The sequence below is a fragment of the Pipra filicauda genome, unplaced genomic scaffold (genome assembly GCF_003945595.2).
Source record: "Pipra filicauda isolate LSUMZ 115617 unplaced genomic scaffold, ASM394559v2 scaffold567_size291404_pilon, whole genome shotgun sequence".
Classification (NCBI taxonomy): domain Eukaryota; kingdom Metazoa; phylum Chordata; class Aves; order Passeriformes; family Pipridae; genus Pipra; species Pipra filicauda.
In genome coordinates, this window is record NW_024104717.1 from 67,255 (window position 1) to 88,560 (window position 21,306).

General features: G+C 51.8%; 2 protein-coding genes across 4 annotated transcripts; both read left to right on the forward strand.

Moving 5' to 3' along the window:
- Positions 1 to 1,395: 1,395 nt before the first annotated feature.
- Positions 1,396 to 7,641, forward strand: GPR162 (G protein-coupled receptor 162). 2 transcript variants are annotated; one of them, XM_027710415.2, is made up of 5 exons: positions 1,396 to 1,489; positions 3,145 to 4,915; positions 5,681 to 5,870; positions 6,433 to 6,584; positions 6,755 to 7,641. In XM_027710415.2, exons 2-5 carry the CDS (start codon positions 4,076 to 4,078, stop codon positions 7,280 to 7,282), a joined length of 1,710 nt encoding a protein of 569 aa, XP_027566216.1. In that variant the 5' UTR covers positions 1,396 to 1,489; positions 3,145 to 4,075; the 3' UTR covers positions 7,283 to 7,641. The 2 variants fall into 2 exon arrangements, with proteins under 2 accessions (XP_027566216.1, XP_027566217.1); XM_027710416.2 differs by lacking the exon at positions 1,396 to 1,489 and adding an exon at positions 1,851 to 1,937.
- Positions 7,642 to 8,659: 1,018 nt separating this feature from the next.
- Positions 8,660 to 20,138, forward strand: P3H3 (prolyl 3-hydroxylase 3). 2 transcript variants are annotated; one of them, XM_027710429.2, is made up of 15 exons: positions 8,662 to 9,141; positions 9,871 to 10,023; positions 10,693 to 10,879; positions 11,007 to 11,138; positions 12,002 to 12,135; positions 12,425 to 12,514; positions 12,861 to 12,913; positions 13,097 to 13,155; positions 14,306 to 14,430; positions 14,550 to 14,645; positions 15,601 to 15,751; positions 15,920 to 16,037; positions 18,493 to 18,568; positions 18,991 to 19,131; positions 19,440 to 20,138. In XM_027710429.2, exons 1-15 carry the CDS (start codon positions 8,734 to 8,736, stop codon positions 19,650 to 19,652), a joined length of 2,136 nt encoding a protein of 711 aa, XP_027566230.1. In that variant the 5' UTR covers positions 8,662 to 8,733; the 3' UTR covers positions 19,653 to 20,138. The 2 variants fall into 2 exon arrangements, with proteins under 2 accessions (XP_039243399.1, XP_027566230.1); XM_039387465.1 differs by having other exon boundaries at positions 8,660 to 9,141; positions 15,601 to 16,037.
- Positions 20,139 to 21,306: the final 1,168 nt, after the last annotated feature.

Sequence of the window (21,306 nt, forward strand, 5' to 3'; positions counted from 1 at the left end):
CTATTCTAGTGGTTCCTTGTTCTACTCAGTCTCTAAAAGAGGCCCCAGTAACAACAGCTACTGCAATGCAAATTTTTTTTACACCTCTGGAACTGCCTTTGTTGCTGTCCCTGGGCCTGAGAACCAGCAGTACCTCCAGCTTTCTTACTCAGGATTCTCTCCCTCTACAAACCTCAGACGGAATTCCTTGGTATCCAAGGAACTTGGGATCACCTCGGTCAATACTGAGAATGATATATGAAATCTGCCCTGTCAGAGGGGGTATAAAACTGAGCAGACCCTGGATCTGTAGGTCCACTTTAGCAAACAGGGTATGGAAGAGCAGCAGATTAGAGGAAGACATCTGATGATGAGGACTTTGTGGCCATACTGTAAATGCCTGGGGACTTACTTCAGACTAACCCAAAGCAAAGCTGAATTCTCATAGTCCTCAGCGCACATTTGCTGCACACCTTGCAGGTCCTTTCACCTAAATTGTTCAGGTTCTCTTGATCCAAACTGAGGTGCTAATGCAGCTGCACCCTGACTGTCCAGAAACATGGACTCCTATACCAATTCTGATGCAGGAAAGGAGCACAGAGATTTTGGCATATATCAGGTCCTAAAATGAATGAAGACAGGGAGGGTGTTGGTGCCTTCGCTTCAATAGCAAGACAGTAACAGGTAAATGAGATGTCTGTTGCCTTGTGAAGACGTTCTAGCCAGGATTGACCTCGCTGAGGTGACACAGCTGGAGGGGGAGATTTACTCCTCTGGCATGACCAATCCATTCATCTGAGCACTACTCCTGCTCTATCTCCCTCCCTTTTTCCCTCTTTGTGGGACTACACTGCTAGTTGGTGGTGGAAGAGGCCACCACAGCAGATGGGCAAACTGAGGCACCAGGGCGCCCTGCCCTCCAAGCACCCCTCGCAGGCACCTCTGTGGGCAGCAACTCTTTGCCTTTCCCCCCATCCTCCCGACATCTATTACGGCCTGGGTGTCTCCTCATAACCCTCTTTGGGAACGGGAACCCAGCAGCTCCTTGTCCTGCAAGTGGCATTGCGGTGGCGGCCCGTCTCGCCCCGTGGGGCAGGAGGACTGCGCGCAAGGGGCAGCCGCTGTGGCTGGGCCATGATCAAGACCGGCTCCGGGAGCACAGTCGGGCACAGCCTGCCCCGTCACCCCCGCCCGTGGGGAGTCGCGGAGGGGCCGGGGCCGGGGCGGGGGCCGGGGCCGGGGCGGCGGCTCCGGCTCCCGCGCCCGTCCGCCCGTCCCGCCCCCTGGCTGCTCGGCCCGGCGGTGCTCCCGCCGCCGTCCCCCGCCGGCACTCCCCGCCCCTCGCCCCTCGCCGAGCCCCGCCCGGCGGTGGCCGGAGCGCGGGGCCGGGGCGGCTGCCTGCGGCGGCCGGTGCTGCGGCGGCCGGGGCCGGGGGCCGGCAGAGCGGGGCAGAGGCGCGCACAGCCGCGCGGGGCGCCCGTCGCCATGGCAGCGCTTGCTCCGGCGAGAGGTAAGATGGGTCCCCCCGGCCCCCGCCGCCGCCGCCGCGATCGGCCCCCGCTCCGCCGCCGGCGGCCCCCGCTCCGCCGAGCGCAGGGCGGCGCCGCCGCCGGCGGGCACGGCCGCGCCCCGGGGCGCCCCGCGGGCTCCGCGGCCCCCGCCCCGCACAGCCCAGCCCAGCCCCGGCTGCACGGCTCCGCCGCCGCCGCTCGGACCCCCCGCCGTGCCCGGGCTGCCGAGTGGGGGGCGGAGGGAAGGGGCGGCGGGGCAGCAGCGCACCGCGGCCCGGCCGCCGCATCCCCCGGCACCCCCGGCTTTCTCCGCGCTTCTTTGCAATCATTCTGGGTCATCTTGCCCTCCGAGCCCCCCTCCCTCGCCTGCCCCTGCATCACCATCCCTGGGAGTGTGTGCCCCGCAGGTGGGATGGGCGGTGGGGTGAAGCCGGGGAGCAGGGCCAGGTGAGGACGGGTTTCCCCGACCTGGGCTCTCCTGTCTCCGGGAGGGGGAGGACCACAGCCTGTAGCAGAATTGGGCCCCAAAGCCAGCAGAAGCAGGAGGGTTTCAGCCTCAGAGGGAACAGTGTGGGCCACCAGAACAAGCCGAGTGGGAAGGGCAGCAGAAGGAGATGCTGCAAGGAAATTCGTTCCCCTGGTATTATTGGGGCCGGGTAGCTCCATAAGTGTCTCCAGAGGCCACAGGCCTAACTGCAAGAGTGGTGGTGCTGGGGGGGAAAAGATGAAACAGGGCAGAATGGGTCATCTCCAAGCCAGTCATGGCAAACTGCTCCAGGGAGGAAAGGAGGAAATGCCTCAGGTGGTTACAGAGAGGGTGAGAAAATAGGGAGAAACAGAAGGAAAGGGAGGGGTGGGAACTGAGCCACTATCTCAGACTGGGGGAGCACAGAGCCATCCACACAGAGATTAAGTTTACATCTGCTCCGGTCAAGGCACAGAACAGGCCTATGCCTTCCTGGAATATACTGCTTGGATGTCTTCTATGGATGAAGGCTGAAGAGGGGGTCTGAGCTGGTAGGACTAGGGCTCACTGGCAAAGGTGAGTTTTCTCAGGGCTAGGTTAGCAGTCTTGTTTGCTGGGTTTGTGACTGTGGGGTGTCTGGAGACTGGAACTGCTCTAGCAGAAACGTGTGTGGCCAAAAGACTTGTGTTTCAAGACGGTGGGATGGCAGGGTACTACTAGAATGGTGGAACACACCCATGGATGGGACAGGATGGGAGCAGCAGGTTAAAATCCAGAGCACTTGCAGAGAAAAGCTGAGGCCCAAAGACTGTGGGAGCTGTACGGCAGAAACAAGGAGTGTAGCAGTGCACACATGGGAATGGCAGGACTGCAATGGCAAGGGATGGTGCAGATCAGGTGTTCCATGTCAGAAATGGCATTAATAACACTTTGGGTAGGGAAGGAAAACTGGAAGGACAGGGAGCATGATATGTGTCAGCAGCACTGGATGGAGTTGCTGCAGGACGGAGTCTGGCCTGAGCTATGCAGAGACTGATGCAAATCTGGCTCTTCTGTTCCTTGAAAGACATAGAGCTGCTCTTCACTGTCTAAATCATGACAAGGTGTTAGTGTGGGCAAGGAGAGAGAGAGAGATCTGGGGAGATAGAATGATCTTAAATCTCTTTTTCTCTTTTCTCTCTTCTACAGTGAACCTCATGCCCTGAATCTCCAAGCGAACCTTTGAAAAGGATCTTCCCCTCCCCACCATCTCATTGTTTGCCAGCTCTGCTGTGTACAAGAAAGCTTGAAAGAGCAGGCTGAGCCCTAAAAGACAGCGAAAAAGACAATGTAGTGAGAGTGCTGTGAGGTCTTGGATAGGGAATCCTCTGAATCCTGTTCCTAACTCTTCTCTCTGTTGGTAGCTCTCTGACAGCCTTGGCAAGAACCTCTACGGGGCCACAAGTGTGGTGGCATTTGGTGAGAGGGGAATTACACACAGTGTATGCTCCACCCTCACTAATTCCGCAGGACCTTTGTTCTCCCTCTTGTCATCTCTGAAAATCTTGGCTAGCTGCTTATTCCCTAGGACACTGGTCAGCTGGCACTTGCTTCTACCAAACCGCTTGGAGTCCCCAGAAGTCCTTGCTTGTGTGTGGCCTTCACCAGTCTCAGTAGGAGGTGGTCTCTGAGTCAGAAGGTGTCTGGCTGTCACATGAAGTAAGGAGAGTTTTTTCTTTGGGGTAAGAGCGGAGGAGGGAGATGAAATAGATGGGGAAGAAAAAAAAAAGTGTGCCCAAGCAAGTGAGGGAAGAAGCACTGGCAAGTATTCATGAGAGAGAAAGAAAGTGGAAGAAGGAAAAAGACAGAGAACTAGGGAAAAAACAGATGAAAAAGTTAGAACAAGGGAAAGAAATATAATCAAACAGAAGGGAAAGGGAGGATTGAAAGCAAGACAGAGTTGACGGCTGTTCTGCCTGGCACCCGGTGGCAATGCCTTGAGGAACCCCTCCAGCGTGCAAACAACTTGCATTGCAGCAGCAGATGAGGAGGGACGTGGCTCTGCCAGTGCAGAGTCCCGCTCACCCTCTTACAAAACCCCAGCGACAGGGACAGGGTACAGTCTAGCAGGGGTGACAGCATGGGGGACTCTGATTCAGAGTCCACCTTGCACAACAACTCACTGTGGTGGCTGGCATGTGGCATGCTAGCTCTGTTGGCCAACTCTTGGATCATCCTCAGCATCACAGCCAAACAGCAGAAACACAAGCCTCTGGAGCTGCTGCTATGCTTCCTTGCTGGCACCCACATCCTTATGGCAGCAGTACCCCTCACCACCTATGCCGTGGTGCAGCTGCGGCGCGAGTCCTCTGACTATGACTGGAACGAAAGCATCTGCAAGGTCTTCGTCTCCACATACTACACCCTGGCACTGGCCACCTGCTTCACAGTGGCCTCCCTGTCCTACCACCGGATGTGGATGGTGCGATGGCCAGTCAACTACCGCCTGAGCAATGCCAAGAAGCAGGCTCTGCACGCAGTCATGGGCATCTGGATGGTGTCATTCATCCTCTCCACCCTGCCCTCCATCGGCTGGCACAACAACGGCGAGCGCTACTATGCCCGGGGCTGCCAGTTCATTGTCAGCAAAATAGGGCTAGGCTTCGGTGTCTGCTTTAGCCTCCTGCTGCTCGGAGGAATCGTCATGGGCTTGGTGTGTGTGGGTATCACTTTCTACCAAACCCTGTGGGCACACAGAAGACGCCGGCGGTGCCATCATCAGAGAGCAGAGGAAGCATCATCCTGCTCTTCATCAGCACACACCACTTTCAATGTGCCAGCCATTGTGGTGGAGGATGTACGAGGCAAAAGGAGGTCTTCACTGGATGGCTCTGAGTCAGCCAAAACCTCCTTGCAGATGACCAACCTCATAAGTGCTATTGTCTTCCTGTATGACACACTCACTGGGGTGCCTATCTTGGTAAGCAGCAAGTTCTCCCTTTCCCTTCAGAGTCCGCAGTTAAACCAGATTCGTTTTCTCTCAAGTTTTAGAAAAGAAACTCTCCTGTCCCACCAGCTGCAGAACTGCCGCATCTGAATCTGTGTTATTCTGAGCAGCGGTTTTAAAAAGATTGCAGTAATTCTGTCATCCTTCTGCAGCAGCATTTTCTTAAGTGTGAAAGTTTTAAGTGGCTAAGAAGAGAGGAGATTATTCTGCCAATATTTTTACAATTTACTTGTAAAAACAATGAGATTTTTATTTCTCCAGTTTGCTTCTGGAGAACTGATATACCAGCTTTAAAAGCTGTTGCATCCAGTTTTCTTTTTCCTTCTGCATGTATAGTTGTAGGCAGCATTCAGGTTTTGGCTGAACGGTTGATTCTCTGCAAAACTGTAGAAGTTCTCAAAGGCAATCATTAAGAGAACAGAGGGGCTTAGTCACAGCTTTTTTTTCCCCAGTGGCTGCGTCCTTTGTTAGCATGCATTTAGCTCCAGCTCATTATGAGCATGGGGAAGAAGGGATGCTAGCACCAGGTCTCACGTTAAGAGATATGACAGCTTGAATATGGTGCAGCAAACCTGGGGCAAGACCCCAAGAGCAGTTTTTCAAGGGGACACAGGGTAATTACTTGATGAATCCTTTACAGACAGATTACGTTCCACTACAGAGTTCATTCTTACCTTTCTCCTTTGATCCCCACTTCTGTCTCCTTTCTTGGCATTGTTTCTTTTCCTTACCTCAAAGGTTGTGAGCTTTTTTAGCCTGCGCTATGATACGGCCCCCACCTGGATGGTCCTGGCTGTGCTCTGGTGTTCCATGGTGCAGACCTTGCTGCTCCCGTCTTTCATCTGGTCCTGCGAGCGCTACCGAGCAGATCTCCGCACCGTGTGGGAGCAGTGTGTGGCTATCATGTCTGAGGAAGACGCAGATGATGGTAAGCTCCTCACGAACCCACAGTTACCTTTCTTCACTAACCACCTCCCCAAAAGACTGCAGAGGAAAGAGGGGGTCTGCCTTGGGAAAGGGATTCGATGGTGTTGCAGGTGGCTAAGTGAGATGCATGTTACAGCTCGGAGTCAGCAACCATGAGAAAATTTATTCTGGAGAAGGCTCTGCCACTTGCTGCTTTAGGACTAGCATCCAGGAAGAATTAGTGCAACATCCTTCTCAGTAGTTGCAAGTGTAGAGGCATTGTGTGTGGCTGCCAGACCACAACCAACGTGGCATGCTGGGCCTCAGCCCAACTTGCTGATCCAAAGGTCCAAGATCTTTGGCAGTGAGCAATTCAAAGGCAAGACAGAAGAAATAGGGCAATCTGTGGGTGCTTTAGTGCACTGCAGGCAGAAAGACGAGGTCCTTGTTCAGAGGTGAGCCCTGAGGGCTGCAAGTAGGGCAGCAAGTCAGACAAGCATTGGGATGGCGTCCAGGTGCCCTGATAATGCTACTCAGAATTCTGACTGAAAAGTGTTGACTGCCATTCTCCTCCTTGCCAACAGATGGTGTGTGTGATGATTATGGTGATGGCAGGATCTGCAAAGTGAGATTTGATGCGAACGGCGCTGCAGCTGTGAAGCGGGACTCCCGGGACATCAAGCTGCTGCCCATGCACCACATGTTGTTGCCCCAAGACAAGGTGCACTACCTGCAGGTGAGCTGAGAGCTAGCAGGGGCAGCCCCACAACCCACTTCCTTCCTTCTCTGTCAGTCTCCCACGCCTTTATGCCCTCTTGACTCTCTTCTCTGAGAAAGCCTCAGCTACTCCCTTCCTGTTCTGACTCTTCAAGTCTTCCATCACCTTCCTCCTTCTCTGTTTTCCAGGTCCCTATTTCACGGAGAATGTCACATGATGAGACTAACATCTTCTCCGCCCACCGCTCTGCTCCATCCTTCCTACACAAGTGGTCTTCGTCTGACGACATCCGCATTGCTACCCCCCGCAAGCCTGGGGCCCCTGGATTCTTGCCTCCTCAGCTGCATGACTACCAGCACCGCCGGCGGCCCCCAGAAGATGAGCTGACAACCCTACGGCAATTTTTGGAGGGGGGGCTACTGCCCCGGGGCTCCAGCTCCAGCGCCTGCTTCTTCCGAGATGAGATCACCACGTTCATCGACGAGACGCCGCAACCCACCCCAGCCTGCAGCCCACGGCACTCCCGTCTCCTGCTCGCATCACGCCGCGATCGCCGCCTCTCCCTCGGCAGCAGAGAGGAGGAGAATGCCGACCGGCCACGGCGCTGCTCCGTGGTTGGCAACGAAGTCTGGCATCTGCAGAACGGAGAGCAGGCGCCATGTGAAAGGACCCTTGAGGCCTGCGAGCCACAGACCTTCCAGGATCCCAAACTATGAGAGACAGCATCAAAAACATTCAGTGCCATCATGATTTTTAAATAAAACTGCAAGTGTTCCCTTTGTTCCGGGACCCAATCACTAATTTGCATTCTCATCTTTCTCGCCAGCAGGCAGGAAACACAGCACCCCACTCTGTTGGGGTAAAAATGAAGTGGGACAGATCCGCGGAAGGGAGCACAACGGAGGGACAGCCAGCCTGTGCCTGCTCTCAGGTTACAAACACATCCACTGCTGCCACCGCCACTTGGCATCCTCGCCAGTCCCGTCCCTTTGTGAACTCCACCCTCGCATCCGCTCTGCCCTAAGAGAAAAGGCAGGTGCAGAATGGTATTAAAATTCTATATTTGGAGTGTCAATTGTGTGTCTGTTTTTAAAATACTATATTAGTAATAATTTTGTTTCCATAGAAACAAAATGACTGGCCCAATGTTTAATGAATCTTCACAGGCTTCTGGAAGGGAAATGCAGAACGTGCGAGGCTCCTTTCCTCCCTCTTTATCCTTTCTTGTCGGTGCATCTGAAAGGTAGCAGATGCTTCACAGCTCAGGAAAGGGAATGATGCCCACAGAGGAACTGTCATGGGAGACTGGGTGAAAAGTCTTCTTGTTCATTTCAGGGGATATAGTGCTAAGCAGGAGTGGCCTCTGGGGTTTCAAACATTGCTCAAGCAAAAGGTTTTGCTTCGAGGAAATGCCAGGCTTGAAAAAAATTCTCTCTAAAAAGTCCCTGACCCATAACATCTCATTTCACCAATGCAAACTGTTGATTCCAGTGTGAACTGTGCATGAAACGTCAGATGACCCAAACTTCTCACCCAAACAGGAAAGCTGCCAGAGCCTTCTGGGGGAAGTCCCCCAGCTGCCCATGTCATCAAAGCTGGGAGCGGTGAGATCTGGAACAGGCTCCTGCCCCACGCAAAACTCTTGGGAGGGCAGTGCAGGGGTAGCATATGGGAGATGGACCTTCTCCTGCCTGATTCTGGCTGTAGTTCCAAGCACAGGCATAGGTTTGGCTGTGTGGGAGATGGACCTCCTGCCCAGTGCTGGCTGTAGTTCCAGCCATGGGCAAAGATTTGGCAGTGTCAGAGGAGCTGTGGGAGATAAGTAGCCCTTCACCTCTAAAGCGGTTTTCCATGTGATGGGACTTAGTCTATGAACTATCCAAGTGTGACTCCTGATAGATTACCCTTAACCTCTTATGAGACGCCTCGTTGGAGGGGTTTGGGAGAGCCACACCAAAGGGAGGGTTCGGGCTGGGTTGGCTGCCTGAACCAAGGGCCACGTCAGGCAGAGAGGCATCACGACCGGGCGCCCCCGAAGCGGCGTCGTCTCAGCGAGGCTGCCCGCCCACCGTGGCCCTGGCCCGGCACCGCCCCCGGGTGGGCCGAGCGCGGGGCTCGCCGGGACGCCCGCCCGCCTCGGACCCCCTCTCCTCCTACTGCTTCAGCCATGGCCTCGCTCCTCTGCCTCAGCCTCCTCGCCGCCGCGGCCGCCACGTCGCCGGGCCGGCTGGTGCCGTACGACCTGCTGTACGCGGACGGGGTGCGCGCCTACCTGGCGCGGGACTGGGCGCGGGCGGCCGAGCTGCTGCAGCGCGCCCTGCACAGCTACGCGGGGCTGCGGGCGGCCCGCCGCGCCTGCCGCGCCGCCTGCGCCCGGGAGGAGCCCTTCCCCGCCGGGCCGGGGCGCTGGGAGGCCGCGCTGCTCGGCCCGGTGCTGCAGCGAGCCGGCTGCCTGCAGCGCTGCCTGGGGCGGCGGCTGCTCCCCGCGCCCTCCGCCCACCGCGCCAGCCGCGCCGTGCGCCGCGACTTCGAGCGCAGGGAGCCCTACAACTACCTCCAGGTGGCCTTCTTCCAGGTGGGCACCGGGCCAGGGGGAAGGGAGTCGCCACCCCCGGGGGCTGCTGTGAGCCGGGGCAGGGGGCCTGAGGGGGTGGTGGGCAAGGGTGAACTCTTCGCCCTCAGCCTCGAGAAGAGACGACTGAGAGGGGACCTTATCAATGCATTGGAGTGGGCTGCCCAGGGAGGTGGTGGAGTCACCGGCCCTGGAGGTATTTAAGAGACTAGATGTAGCACTTAGTGCCATGGTCTAGTAGACAAGGTGGTGTTAGGTCAAAGGTTGGACTTGATGATCTCAGAGGTCTTTTCCAACCTGGTTGATTCTGTGATTCTCTGAATGTGTATAAATACGTAAACAGGGGATGCTAAGAGGATGGAACCAGGCTATTCTCAGTGGTGTCAAGCAACAGGATGAGAGACAACAGGCAGAAACTGATGCTCAGGAAGTTCCACCTGAACATGAGGAAGAACTTCTTTACTGTGAGGGGTGACACACTGGAACAGATTGCCCAGAAAGGTTGTGGAGTCTCCCTCACTGGAGATATTCCAGATGCAATCCTGTTCCACGTGCTGTAGAACAACTCTGCTTAAACAGGGAGGTGGGACCAGATGACCTGCTGTGCTCCCTGTGGTAGCTGTGGGCAACCTGACCCATTCTGTGAACCCAGGGAGCAGCTGGGGTGAGGGGAGGGTGTGAACATCAGGGGCCCACAGGAGTATGACAGACGCTGTTGCCTTTTCTCCACAGCTGAAGAAGCTGGATCAGGCCGTGTCTGCCGCTCACACCTTCTTCGTCGCTAATCCCCAGCATCTCCAAATGCGGGAGGACATCGAGAAGTACCAGCGTATGTCAGGGGTGAAGTCAAACAGCTTCCGGGACCTGGAGGCCATGCCACACTGGGTGAGGGCTCAGTGCAGAGCCAGACATTAGCAGCTCTTATTCCATCCTAGGGACCGGTCTGGGACTCTGATCTGTTCCCACACAAAGGCCATGGCTTCATACAGGGCCCCCATACATAGAATCATAAAGATCACCTAGTCCAAACCCCCTGCCATGGGCAGGGTAACCTTCCACTAGACCAGGTTGCTCAAAGCCCCATCCAACCTGCCCTTGAACACTTCCCGGGATAGAGCATCCACAGGTTCTCAGGGCAACCTGCTCCAGTGTCTCACTACAGTCCTCATAACAAGTATTTTATCTCCCATCCAACAAGTAGCTTATCTCCAATCAAAACCCTCTTTCAGTTTAAAACTGTAGCCCCTTGTGCTGTCACTGCAGGCCTTAGTCAAAAGACTTGCTCAAACCCCTTTATGTCTGAAAGAATGCAAGAAGGTCTCCCTGGAGCCTTCTCTTCAAGGTGAAGACAAACCACTGCAAGTGTGACACGGAGACTTTTTGGTGACAGTTATTTGGCTTAAGTCCGTAAGATTTGCTGTCACTGTGTGGTGGGCTGTGTATGACCAGGCAGGCCCCCATGTTTCAGCACCATCCTGTGAGTGACTCAGAAGTCTCATGGCATCCTTTGGTGTCACACACACTGATGGAGGGACCTGGATCTGTCCTTCACAGGAAGCATATGAGGCTGGTGTGCAGCACTACGATGCAGATGAGTACGTGCTGGCCATGGCCAAGCTGGAGGAGTCACTCACAGAGGCCCTGTCAGCACTGGAGGACTGTCGTGCCCTGTGTGAAGGGCCTTGGGAGGATGAGGACGAGGAGAAGGACATGCAACCTGGGCTGTATGAAGCCATTGCAGGTAGTGTTAAAAGCACAGAGGATTGGGTAGGAAAGCTGTGCTCCGCACGCTGGACATGTCCCATCTCCCAGCACTCCCCTCTGGAAGAAGTGTGGGCTACTGCCTTTCTTGTTCCTCTCTCTTACAGCCCATTATATTCAGGTTTTGAAGTGCAGGCAGCAGTGTGTCCTTGAAATTGCCACAAAGCCGGGGCGGATTTCTGCCACGGAAGACTTCATACCCTCTCATCTTGATTTACTACAGTTTGCCTACAATCAAGGTGAGCAGAGCCACAACCCAGCAGGTTATGCTGTGGCACTCCTACACTTCCCCTTTGTCTCTGGTCCTGGAGGGCAGCATGTCATGGGAAAAAGTGGCACGCTGACCTGAGATCTAGTCCTGTCTGCCCACTGACTCTTCCCAAAATCTCTCTTCTCTTGCTCGAGCCTGTGGCCACCTTGGGAGAGGTCCTTTTTGGTCTGTTTCAGTCTCCTTGCGCAGCTTCTGTAATATGGGGCTGTTCCCATGTCTTTCCTTCAACACACTCCTTTTCAAGTCCTTTCTCCAACTATTTTGTGTGGTTTTATACCTTCCTTTTCAGTACATGGCTCCAGATCAGGCCCCCACTTCCTATCTAGGGCCTACACGTGCATCTCATGTCAGCAGTCATGTTTCTTCTGAGCCAGCCCTACCTGCCCTTGCTGAACTGATGGCCTGTCATGACACTGGCCATCCTGTCACTGTGTCACTTGCACACATCCCTCAGCCCTTCTCTTGCATACCCCTGCTCCTTCCCACACTGACCCAACTGTCTCTTATCTGCTCTGTCAGACCAAAGAAGCCTCAGACCCCTCATCGTGTCTGTTGCATGATGGAGGTGGGACCATCTCTCTTTCAAATATTTACTGTTTTTTCTCTGTCTCTTGTGAACAAGCTCACAATAAGTATTAAAGGTTCATTTTCTGTATTCTCTGCCCATCGTTGGGCAGAGGCCCAGCTAGGCAGGGATTGATGTGTACTTGGTATAAGGCCAGCTGCCAGATCCTGACTGAGACATTGAGTGCTGCTGGCCTATACACATTTGCTGCTCAAGTCAAGTGTTTCAGAGACATATATGTTTGTTCTCTTCTGCCCCTGCCCAAGTTGGGAACCAGACGCTAGCTGCTGAATGTGCTGCTTCCTACTTGCTCTTCTATCCCACGGATGAGCCCATGTTGGAGAAAATGAAACAATATCGCACAGAACTGGGAGAGGACACAGCTGTTACAGCCAGACAGGTAGTTACAACTCCAGGTCTGTACTTCTTGACCCTCTCCTGGTCCCGTACCATAGGATTGCAGTCCAGGAGGCGAAAAGGGAAACGTGTTTCACTGCAGATGTGTGCCAACCCCAGGACTGAAGAAACTGGAGCCTGAGTTTACTTATAGTCTGTCACAGTCAGCGTCCCTTCAGGACAAAACTGCGCTTTAATAGTGCACAGCAGTGTGTTTGGGCAAGTTTCGGCCTGGGCAGGGATGGTGTTTTCTTTAGTAGGCTGGTTGTTTGACAGTCTCTTTTCTTCCTTAGAATATTCAACACTATGTGCAGAGATCTTTGATGGAGAAGAAGTTGATTTATTATTCAGTGGAACATCTAGGAGAAACTTTTAATGACCCTGTAAGTAACAGTATCCTCTTAATCTTCCTGCCCTGATTTCACCAAGACAGTTGCCAGAATTCACTTGAGTAGGAAATGATCCAGAAAGGATCAGATGCTGAGGAGAAGGACCCCAAAGTCCTTATGAGGTGGGTCTTTAAGGCCTTTCCATTGCTCCAGGACTGAAGTTAATTTGAAATTGCTGCTGTAACCATATGCATTGGCTCAATCTGTCTGTCCTGAGAAGTGGTCCAGAACTGTTGGTCTGGTATTCACTGGAGAAGTAGGTCAAGGGACTGGCTGTTTGACATGATCCACTGTGTGAGAAGTTTGTTGTGTACTGAACCACCTCCATGTGTTCCTACAGGATCTTTGGACTCCAGATGAGCTTATTCCTGAAAACCTAAAGGAGAAATACAGGTAAGATTGGACAAGTTGACTAGGACTGAAATACAAGTTTAGGGGATGGTCCAAGGAACAGTAGTACCTAGAGAAATGAGCAGAACAGGAACAAGAAGGGTGTGAAATGCTACCACAGAGGAGGGTTAGGCATAGCTCTGTGTACTGACAGCCCTGGTCTCTGTTTTTTCCCTTGCTCCCGAGAGAGGATCAGGAGAAGCAAAAAGAGGAAACTCTGGATATGGAAGAGAGGGAGAAGAGGGGTGAGTAAAAGAGCTTGAAGAAGGCCTTGGATGCAGTCAGCCAGGCTTGGTCAGACTAAGTGCTGTCTTTTCTTCCATCCTCAGACATTTGAATGCTAGCATAGATGCAGACTGACTTGAATGGCTCAGCAAGTCTTCTCACTGTTTCTTTTCTCCCTCTTTGATGCATGTGTAATCTTGCAAAATCTCACTGCGTACATCTCTGGGATGGGAACTCAAAGAGCACTGTGGCTGGAGATGCTGAGAGCAGCCTGAATACGTGACAAGCCTGTGGACGTGCAGATCCCTGTTCAGGGTGGCAGGAGTGTCTACACCAAACCTGGTTCAACTCCACCAGCGCAACTTCAAACAACATTTTTCTGAAGGGGACAAGGAGGGAGGGGCCGGGAAATGGAAACTGGAAACAGACGATTCAGCTTGGGCAAGTCTTTCCCTGAAAAACAGAATTCTAAATGGTTTGTGGCTGAATGATATAGACTGCAGTGCAGAGTCTTGTGTTCTTGCTGGTCCCCTATTCTTATGTGTGGACACACAGCCTCTTGCAGGCCTCTGTCCTGGAGTCTTTGCTTTAAGTGACCCCAAGTGGTTCTCTGCTGTGGCACATGTGAGAGCAGATCCTTCTGAGGGCCTGAGTACCTTGCCATTCCTGACCATCCAGAGGTCAGAGGGGGTAGAAAAAAAGGCCAAATATCAAAGACCAAATCACCAACTAATACCCGTTGCTTCTCTTTGAGGCTGAAGAAAGATTCACTGGAGAGTATTCTGGAGTAAGATATGTGATCAAAAGGAGGGTTGATGGAGGTGTTTACCTGTTTCTTTTCTCCAGAGTCTCACTCCAGTAGGCTGGACCTGTTCTGCTGCTGCGATCCACAGTGCACTCAACTTTCCCCACCTCCCTGCTGCTCTCCCAGCAAGCCCCAGGTTTCTGCTGGCTCCTGAGCATGCGCTGTAGCCCAGCTTCCCCGCTGATGCTCTGGTTCCCCTGAAGCATGCAAGGGGTGCAAGTGGCCCGGGTCTGCGAGGAATGGGCACTTCTAGGGAACTGTCCTGTCTTCTCAGAGAATGTATAGTGCCTCTCCACATCCTTATCCAGGCTGAGGGCTCCTTGTCCAAAGCTTGCTCATGCCTATCTGTACTTGCTTCTCAACAGGCCCTTTGCCTTTTGAGGGTATCGCTGTCACGATGGATTCCCACCAGATGAATGGAACCCAGAGGGTTGTGTTTGACAGAGTGCTGACGGAGTCTGAGTGTAAGGACCTTCTCCGACTGACAAAGGTGAGGCCAGAGTCCTGTAAGAGGTCCTGTATGCATCCTCCTTAGCAGGCAGGGTGGTAGGATTTCCGTGGAGGAGAGATGGCAGCCTAATGCATGTCATCTCTATCCTTCTATTCCAGGCAGCAGGAGAAGCAGGAGATGGCTACCGGGCAAGACGGTCACCTCACACCCCACATGAGAGATTTGAAGGGTTAACTGTTTTGAAGGCCATGCAGGTAAAGTGGCTCTGTGAGTCTGCCACCTTCCTGATTGTCCAAAAGGAGTGTTCGCCACCTGAGCATTTTCCTCTGTGAATTGCACTCTGTATGGTGTCATGGGTGTATTTTCTCCCTCACAACACGAGGTCTCCTCTGACCTGATTCCTCCATGATCACCTTTAGGCATGTTGTACATGTGCTTTCTCTCCTGTGAGGCATGGTTTCAGGAATGCTACTTGTCCCTGTGTGGTAAACTTACAGACATGCTTACCTTAGAATTGGAGAATAAATTAATGTAGAAGGAGCCTCTGGAGGTCTGTAATCTGACCCCCTGCTTGCAGCATGTCTAATTCCAAAGCTAGATGAGATCTCTCAAGACTTTGCATAGGCAAGTCCAGAACATTTCCAAGGGTGGAGATTCCTTAGCCTCTCTGGGCACCTTTTTTGGTGCTGTACCACTCTTGTGAGGATGAAATTTTTCTTTATATCCAGCCCAAATTTCCCTTGCTGCAGCTTTTGTCTGTTGCCTCTTGTCTTCTCAGTGTGTGTCTCTGAGAAGAGTCTGTCTCCATCTTCTCTGTTATGTGACAAGAGAGTGTAGTTAGATCTTCCTTTGGCCTTCTCTGGGCTGAAGAATCCCAGATCTTTCAGCCTCTTTCTCTAAGTCATGTGCTCTAACACTCCTGTCATCTAAAGACACTTCACTGAAGACTCATTCCAGTCTACTTGTATCCCGTATGTAGTGGGAGACCCAAAATGATGATGCATTCCAGATGTGGCTTCATGTGGCAAAGGAAAAAACTGCTGTGGTGTATAGCTCTACTCCTGGCTTATCTTTAAATGAGAAAACGTGTTCTTTTCTTACCTGAGTGACCACAGGGCTTTACAGGGGCCTCTTCTTCTGTACTGTGTACGTGTATCATTCTTAGAGTGTCTTTGTAAGTATTCTAACAGACTTGTTATTCACTTGTAGCTGGCCCAAAATGGGGACGTGGACTGGAGAGACGCGAAATTGCTTCTGCAGGCTAGTGAGAAATCTCGGAAAATCATAGAGTCCTATTTTACCCCTGGAAAGAAACTCCATTTTTCGTTCACACACCTTGTGTGTCGCACGGCAGTAGATGGTAAAGAATCTTTCATCCTGTTAGTCCCTGTCTCCTGGAGAGTCTCCTCAGTTCCAGCCATGTGCTCTCAGGAGACTGTCTTCTGTTTACTCTCACTGTGCCCCTTTTTCTCTGACTTATTCTTTCTTGAAACTGAAAACTCCCATATTCATTTTTGTAACTTTTCAGGGCAACAGGAAGGTCGCATGGATCTTAGTCATCCTGTCCATGCTGATAATTGTCTCTTGGATCCTGAGGGGCAAGAGTGCTGGAAAGAACCACCTGCCTATGTATACAGGGACTACAGGTAAGAGGACCTGCATTAGATCATGTAGAGATCAGAGCATCTCCCTGGCCCTATCAGAGGATGAGCTTAGCTTATAGAAACCAGGTGATGGGTTTTTGGCTCAAAGCCATCCAGGACTGTAGCATCAGGCAGAAGGCTGCATCAGTGCCTTCAGAAGAAGGTGTGAGGCACCTTCCCTAGGCTGGGAAGAAGACCTGCCCTTTTTCCCTCCTTACTTCTCAGAGCCATCTTTAACAGAGATCAGAATGGGGGTAGGAGGCTGCACGGACTAGAACCATGATATCAAATTGTTGTCTTGTGGGGCTACCACTGCCAACCCTTTTGATAGTCTGTTTCTTCTAGTCGAGTTCCATCTTTTACAGTCTTCTGTGCATTACTGGAGAGGGATAATCAAGCTCCTCAGAATTCCTTTGTTTGAGCAGTCAGTGTATCTTGGTGACTATTCCCTGTTCACCTCTCTCAAGATTCACTGCCAATACTTTGTGCTGGGTTTTTCCATTCTGTGTGAGAGTTTATGTTTTTTCCAGCCTAGGGAAGGAAAGGTTTTGTTAGGCCTAGGCAGGTTTTGTTACTCTTATGTGCAAGAATGTGAAATACATTTTAATGATGATACCAGTTGTTGCACACTGCAGCCAGATGAGGTCAGTTCACTACAGCTGATTCCCTGCTACTCACCATTCTATCCCTGAGCATCCAGAAATCTTACTTGTCTTTTCTTTGAGTGGTAGCTGTATGCAGAGCAGAAATCTCTAAGCAGCCTATGGCAAGAATGTGGGACTTGAAGGGAATTCCAGTATCATTGAGTTGTTTCCCTTCTGATACAGGTGTTGACTTGGTATAATCAGATTGTAAAGTTACCAGGCTTTGTCATGTAACTGGTTAGGTCTCTGTCCTTCCTGGGAGAAAGCCATCCTGTCACTTCATTCCTCCCTGAATTCTCTGACTTCCACTTGAATGTATGGTAAAATACCTTCCTGGAATCTGTGCCGCTGAGCTATTTTCAGGAGTATCCCTGTCCTCTTGCAGTTTGAGTTGTGACTAACCAAGGGCTGGTGAGCTCACAAGGGCTGAGCTCTTCTGGTATCTTTTTGAATTAAGTCCCTGTGTTCCAAACTTCCTGGGCCTCTCCTGTGTATTTGTGCTATAGTCATTAATGATACTGTTGAACAGGATTGGACCCAGGGCCCAAGAGTCATAGCGATGCTCCTTCAGGTGAACACTGTTCCTTTTGGTGCCAGCAGTGCGCTGGTCACTGTGTGCTATTCACGTGCTCTTCTTCACCTTCTCTGTCTTCATTAGGAATTTCTCCAGTGGCACCATTCTGAATACTTTTACCAGAGTCCAGACTGCTGAGATTGAGCATGTAGTCTTTCCCTGGAAAATCAACTGTTTCATCAAATACTGTGTGGCTAGCCCAATCTGTTTTTAGTACCCTTGTGTTACATTTTAAGACCATTTTCCATTTACCTCTTGTGCTCCAATTACCCTTCTCCTCAGAAGTGGAGTCTAAAGCCCTGCAGACTATTGAGGTCAGGATAACAGGCCTGTTTAGGCTTCAACCGTTATCCTTACCTTCCTGTCCCTTTGTACATGTAAGAGCTCTCCTTGCTTTTCTCCACTCATGTTCCCCCCTGGCTTCTCAGCCTTATTAAAACTCTATGGCAGAAGAGCTGTAACTTCCTGGGTTTCAGGGTTGGTAATCCTCTCACTGCCCTTATATCCTTAACATTGCTTCAGCAGCCACAGTGTTGATTTCTATTTCTTTACCCCAGTCCCATTAATTAAGAGCCTCTGTTGTTCCTCTGAAGTTTTCTATCAGCTTCATTGAATACAGGAACTCACACAGTTTGTGGTCCATTCTTTCACCTAGTTGACTGTAATCTCACCTGTGCTGCACAGTGACCTCACCACTTCTCTTTTTGTATAACTTTAGTAAATAAATTTGTTTTAATTTTCTTTTTTCTATGCACCAAGCCTCTTTTTGATCATTCTTATGTTACCTTGAAATTCCTTGGCTGTTAAGACATGGCTTTCTTTGCTGATCAGTCTCTTCTTCCAGACACTGGATTATTCCCGACCCTAAAACATAAACAACGCTATGCCAGGTCAGAACCAGGGTCTGTCAAGCCCTGAGCATTGTCACAGCAGTGCCACAGATGCCTCTGCACACTGCAGAGGATTAAGAAAAAACAAAACAAAACAAAACAAAACTTGTCTACGGACAAGTGCGTAGAGCTAATTCCCTGGCACACTCTCCCAGCCTCCCTTGCAGCTCAGGGACTCCCCTGAGCTAGGCACTGCTGTATTTAACACCCTCAAATGGATTCTCCTGGTAACTGGTCTGTTCACTTTTTGAATGTGTGGTATCCACAGCCTCCTGTGACAAGGAGCGTGGGGAAGTACCTGGGAGGAATAAGCTTCTCAGCTCATATGCACTCTTCCTTTTTGTCCACAGTGGCATTCTCTACCTCAATGATGACTTCCAAGGTGGGGGCCTTTTCTTCACTGAAGTGGACACTGTGACTGTCACAGTAAGTCTGGGACTGACCAAAAGAAGGAGAGAGGACTGAGGGTGAGACTTAGTCTGGGTGGGAGGAAACTATTTGGTTATTGGATCCCACCATTCCAAAAACAGTCCAGTGCCGATGCTGTGGCAGATTCAAATACGGACAGCTAAAGGCAAATCGAGGCAAATCTCAGACGGAGTAGAGGTTAACTCTTTCCTAGCTGAGATTTTCCAGGCTCTTCCAGTCTGTGGGTGTCTGTGACCTTTGTTGTCCTTTTGATTCTCTCTGCCCCTCTCCAAGGTCTACCTTGCTCACAAGACTGGCCATGGATGCTTAGCAGCTGTCTGCTCTTCCATGTTCCGAGAGGCAGTGCCACCTCTGTAGAAAGACTCTGTGCTTCAGAGCAGGGGACTGATGGCTTCATGGTCTTTTCTCTCTCTTGGCAGGCCGAGGTGCATCCTAAGTGCGGGAGGCTGGTGGCCTTCAGCTCTGGCAAGGAGAACCCCCACGGCGTGTGGGCAGTGAGCCGTGGAAGGCGCTGTGCCATTGCTCTCTGGTACACACACTCCCGGGAGCACGCGGAGCAGGTGAAGGACCATGCTGAAGAAACAAATACAAGTACCTCCAAGTGAGATCAAATCCTGCTGAGGAATAGCTTTTGGGCTTTCCCTTGGGGCAGGGCCTAGCACAGCAGCTGAGGGTTGGTTGCCCTCTGACAAGGCGTGTGGTGGAGGGGCCAGCCTGTGATGGGTCCTGCAGGAGAGAATGATGAACCTCACCACTGGGGTGGTTGGATGGATGTGGCAAAGACATGATGTGCCTTGTGAGCCCCTGTGAGCAGAGCCGAGACCCCAGCAGGAAGGGGCTCACATCTTCTCTGTCTATATGGCTGCAGGAACGGGTGAAGGCAGAGGAGCTGATGGAGCAGAAGGCTGTGGAGCAGGACCAGCTTGATGGAGAAAAACGTCGGGGGACTGATCGCAGCAGCAGATCCTCCTCAGAGCCTCCTGTTCACAACAGTGGAACCAAGCCTGCAAATCGGAGACAGAAGTCTGGCTCAGACAGCAAGCAGCACCCCAAGGTGCTGCGGGCCAGAGATGAGTTCTGAGTACGCAGGGCCCTGAGGGCAGGACTGGCACACACCATGGCCTGGCAGGTCATGGTAGGACCGGGACCATCGAGGCCTGGAGCAGTGTAGTAGCATGCTAGAGCTGTAGTGATGGGAAGGGATGCAGCTTTCTTCTCTGTGGTGTTCCAGCAGCTGAAAAATGGGAGAAGGGCAGAGTGTGGAAGTCAGTGGCACCTGGAACTTTTTTCACTGCCTCACCAGTTTGTGTCACTCAGAAGTAAGAAGATAAGGTCTTCTCACCCCACTCCTCTCAGTGCCAACTTTTTGGTCATCCAGGGCTAAATCTGAAAGGGGGAGGAGGAGCCTGGAGTCTTTCAGGAAGGGCTGTCTCACATTTAGGAATTCAAAACTGAAGCCTTTGACTTTCCTAGGCACCTGCAGATTCCAGAACCTCACCACTGGTCTGAGACAGGGAAGCTGAGGAACTGTGAATATATGGAATAAAAGCAAAATGCTGGACACAGATATTGGTGGGAGCTGGAGTCTGTACACCACGAGGGAGACGTGTACACTTGTTGCTGATGGAAATTTAATTAACAAATAATGGAAGGGGGTTGAGTGCTTGGTGAAAGAAATCAGTGTTTGCCTAGAGGAGAGAAAGTGAGTTCGGCCATGACTAGCATGGAAAGGGTGAGGAGTGCCTTTAAGAAAAAGCACTATATGTTCGTGTTTCTCTGCAGCAAAGCCTCTCTTTTTTTTTCGTTTGTTTGTGTTTTCCCTCTCCATGCACTAAATTGTCCCTGAAAGCAGAAGAGAGATTTTGTTTATCATTTTCCACCCTGATAGAAAGACAATCTGCTGTCACTGCCTGGGAGATTAGTGTCCCAAGATGGGATTATTTTGTAGCCAAATAGGAATTGAATGGGGTGGATATGGAGTATCAAAAAGAGCAGTGACCCTTTTCCTGGGAAGCATTAGAGCCAGAGATCAATCTGTGGTCATGACATACTCAGGCCTGATGAGTTGTGCATGGAGACCTCAGCTACAGTTCAAGTGGAAGAAATCTGTAGGGCCAGGTCAGTGGTGTAAGAGGTGGGTGAGTGATCCCCTCATCACCGTTGACACAGGGCCCCTGCTCTGTGGAAGGGGAAGTCTCTCCTCAATCTGAATCCTGACACTTCCTTAACATGCAAGCTTGGGAAACCTGCATTGGCAACTCTTTTTGCTTCCCATCCTCCCCAGGGTCACAGGAAAAAGACCATTTGATGTATGCATTTCAAATTCCTTCTCACTGGCAAGGGGTCCATCACATCCTAGTATTCACATGTCCATCCTGATGATTTATGTGGGGGTGCTGAGTGGTTCCTTCCTGGTGAGGACATGTTGGAGAGTGAGGGGCCAGTGTCCACATCTCTGGCTTGCTTTGCCCAAAGGTGGCTTGGGTGATTAGACTGATGGCCTCCTGACGTCAGATGAGATCCGTTAAAAGGTATTTATCTCGGGCTTGGGCCAAAGCCGCGGGAGAGATTAAAAGAGATTGAGGCCAAGATAATCCCCTTGCAGCATCCCACTAAAGTGGCTGCCAAAAGGCATGCCACCAAATCTTTTGCCACCCTGGACCCCTGTGCCCAGTTCTAGTTTCCCCATCCAGAGCCCCATTTGCTGCCCAGAGAGGGTGTGATGGCCCTGGCAT

What these genes read in the sequence shown, in the direction of transcription:
- GPR162 (XM_027710415.2), top strand. Translation starts at nt 4,076, where the DNA reads ATGGGGGACTCTGATTCAGAGTCCACCTTGCACAACAACTCACTGTGG. An exon ending in TGAGGAAGACGCAGATGATG is followed by an intron (nt 5,871 to 6,432) that starts GTAAGCTCCTCA and finishes CCTTGCCAACAG; the next exon opens with ATGGTGTGTGTGATGATTAT. An exon ending in ACAAGGTGCACTACCTGCAG is followed by an intron (nt 6,585 to 6,754) that starts GTGAGCTGAGAG and finishes TCTGTTTTCCAG; the next exon opens with GTCCCTATTTCACGGAGAAT.
- P3H3 (XM_039387465.1), top strand. Translation starts at nt 8,734, where the DNA reads ATGGCCTCGCTCCTCTGCCTCAGCCTCCTCGCCGCCGCGGCCGCCACG. An exon ending in TCCAGGTGGCCTTCTTCCAG is followed by an intron (nt 9,142 to 9,870) that starts GTGGGCACCGGG and finishes TTTTCTCCACAG; the next exon opens with CTGAAGAAGCTGGATCAGGC. An exon ending in CAGCTGTTACAGCCAGACAG is followed by an intron (nt 12,136 to 12,424) that starts GTAGTTACAACT and finishes TTTCTTCCTTAG; the next exon opens with AATATTCAACACTATGTGCA.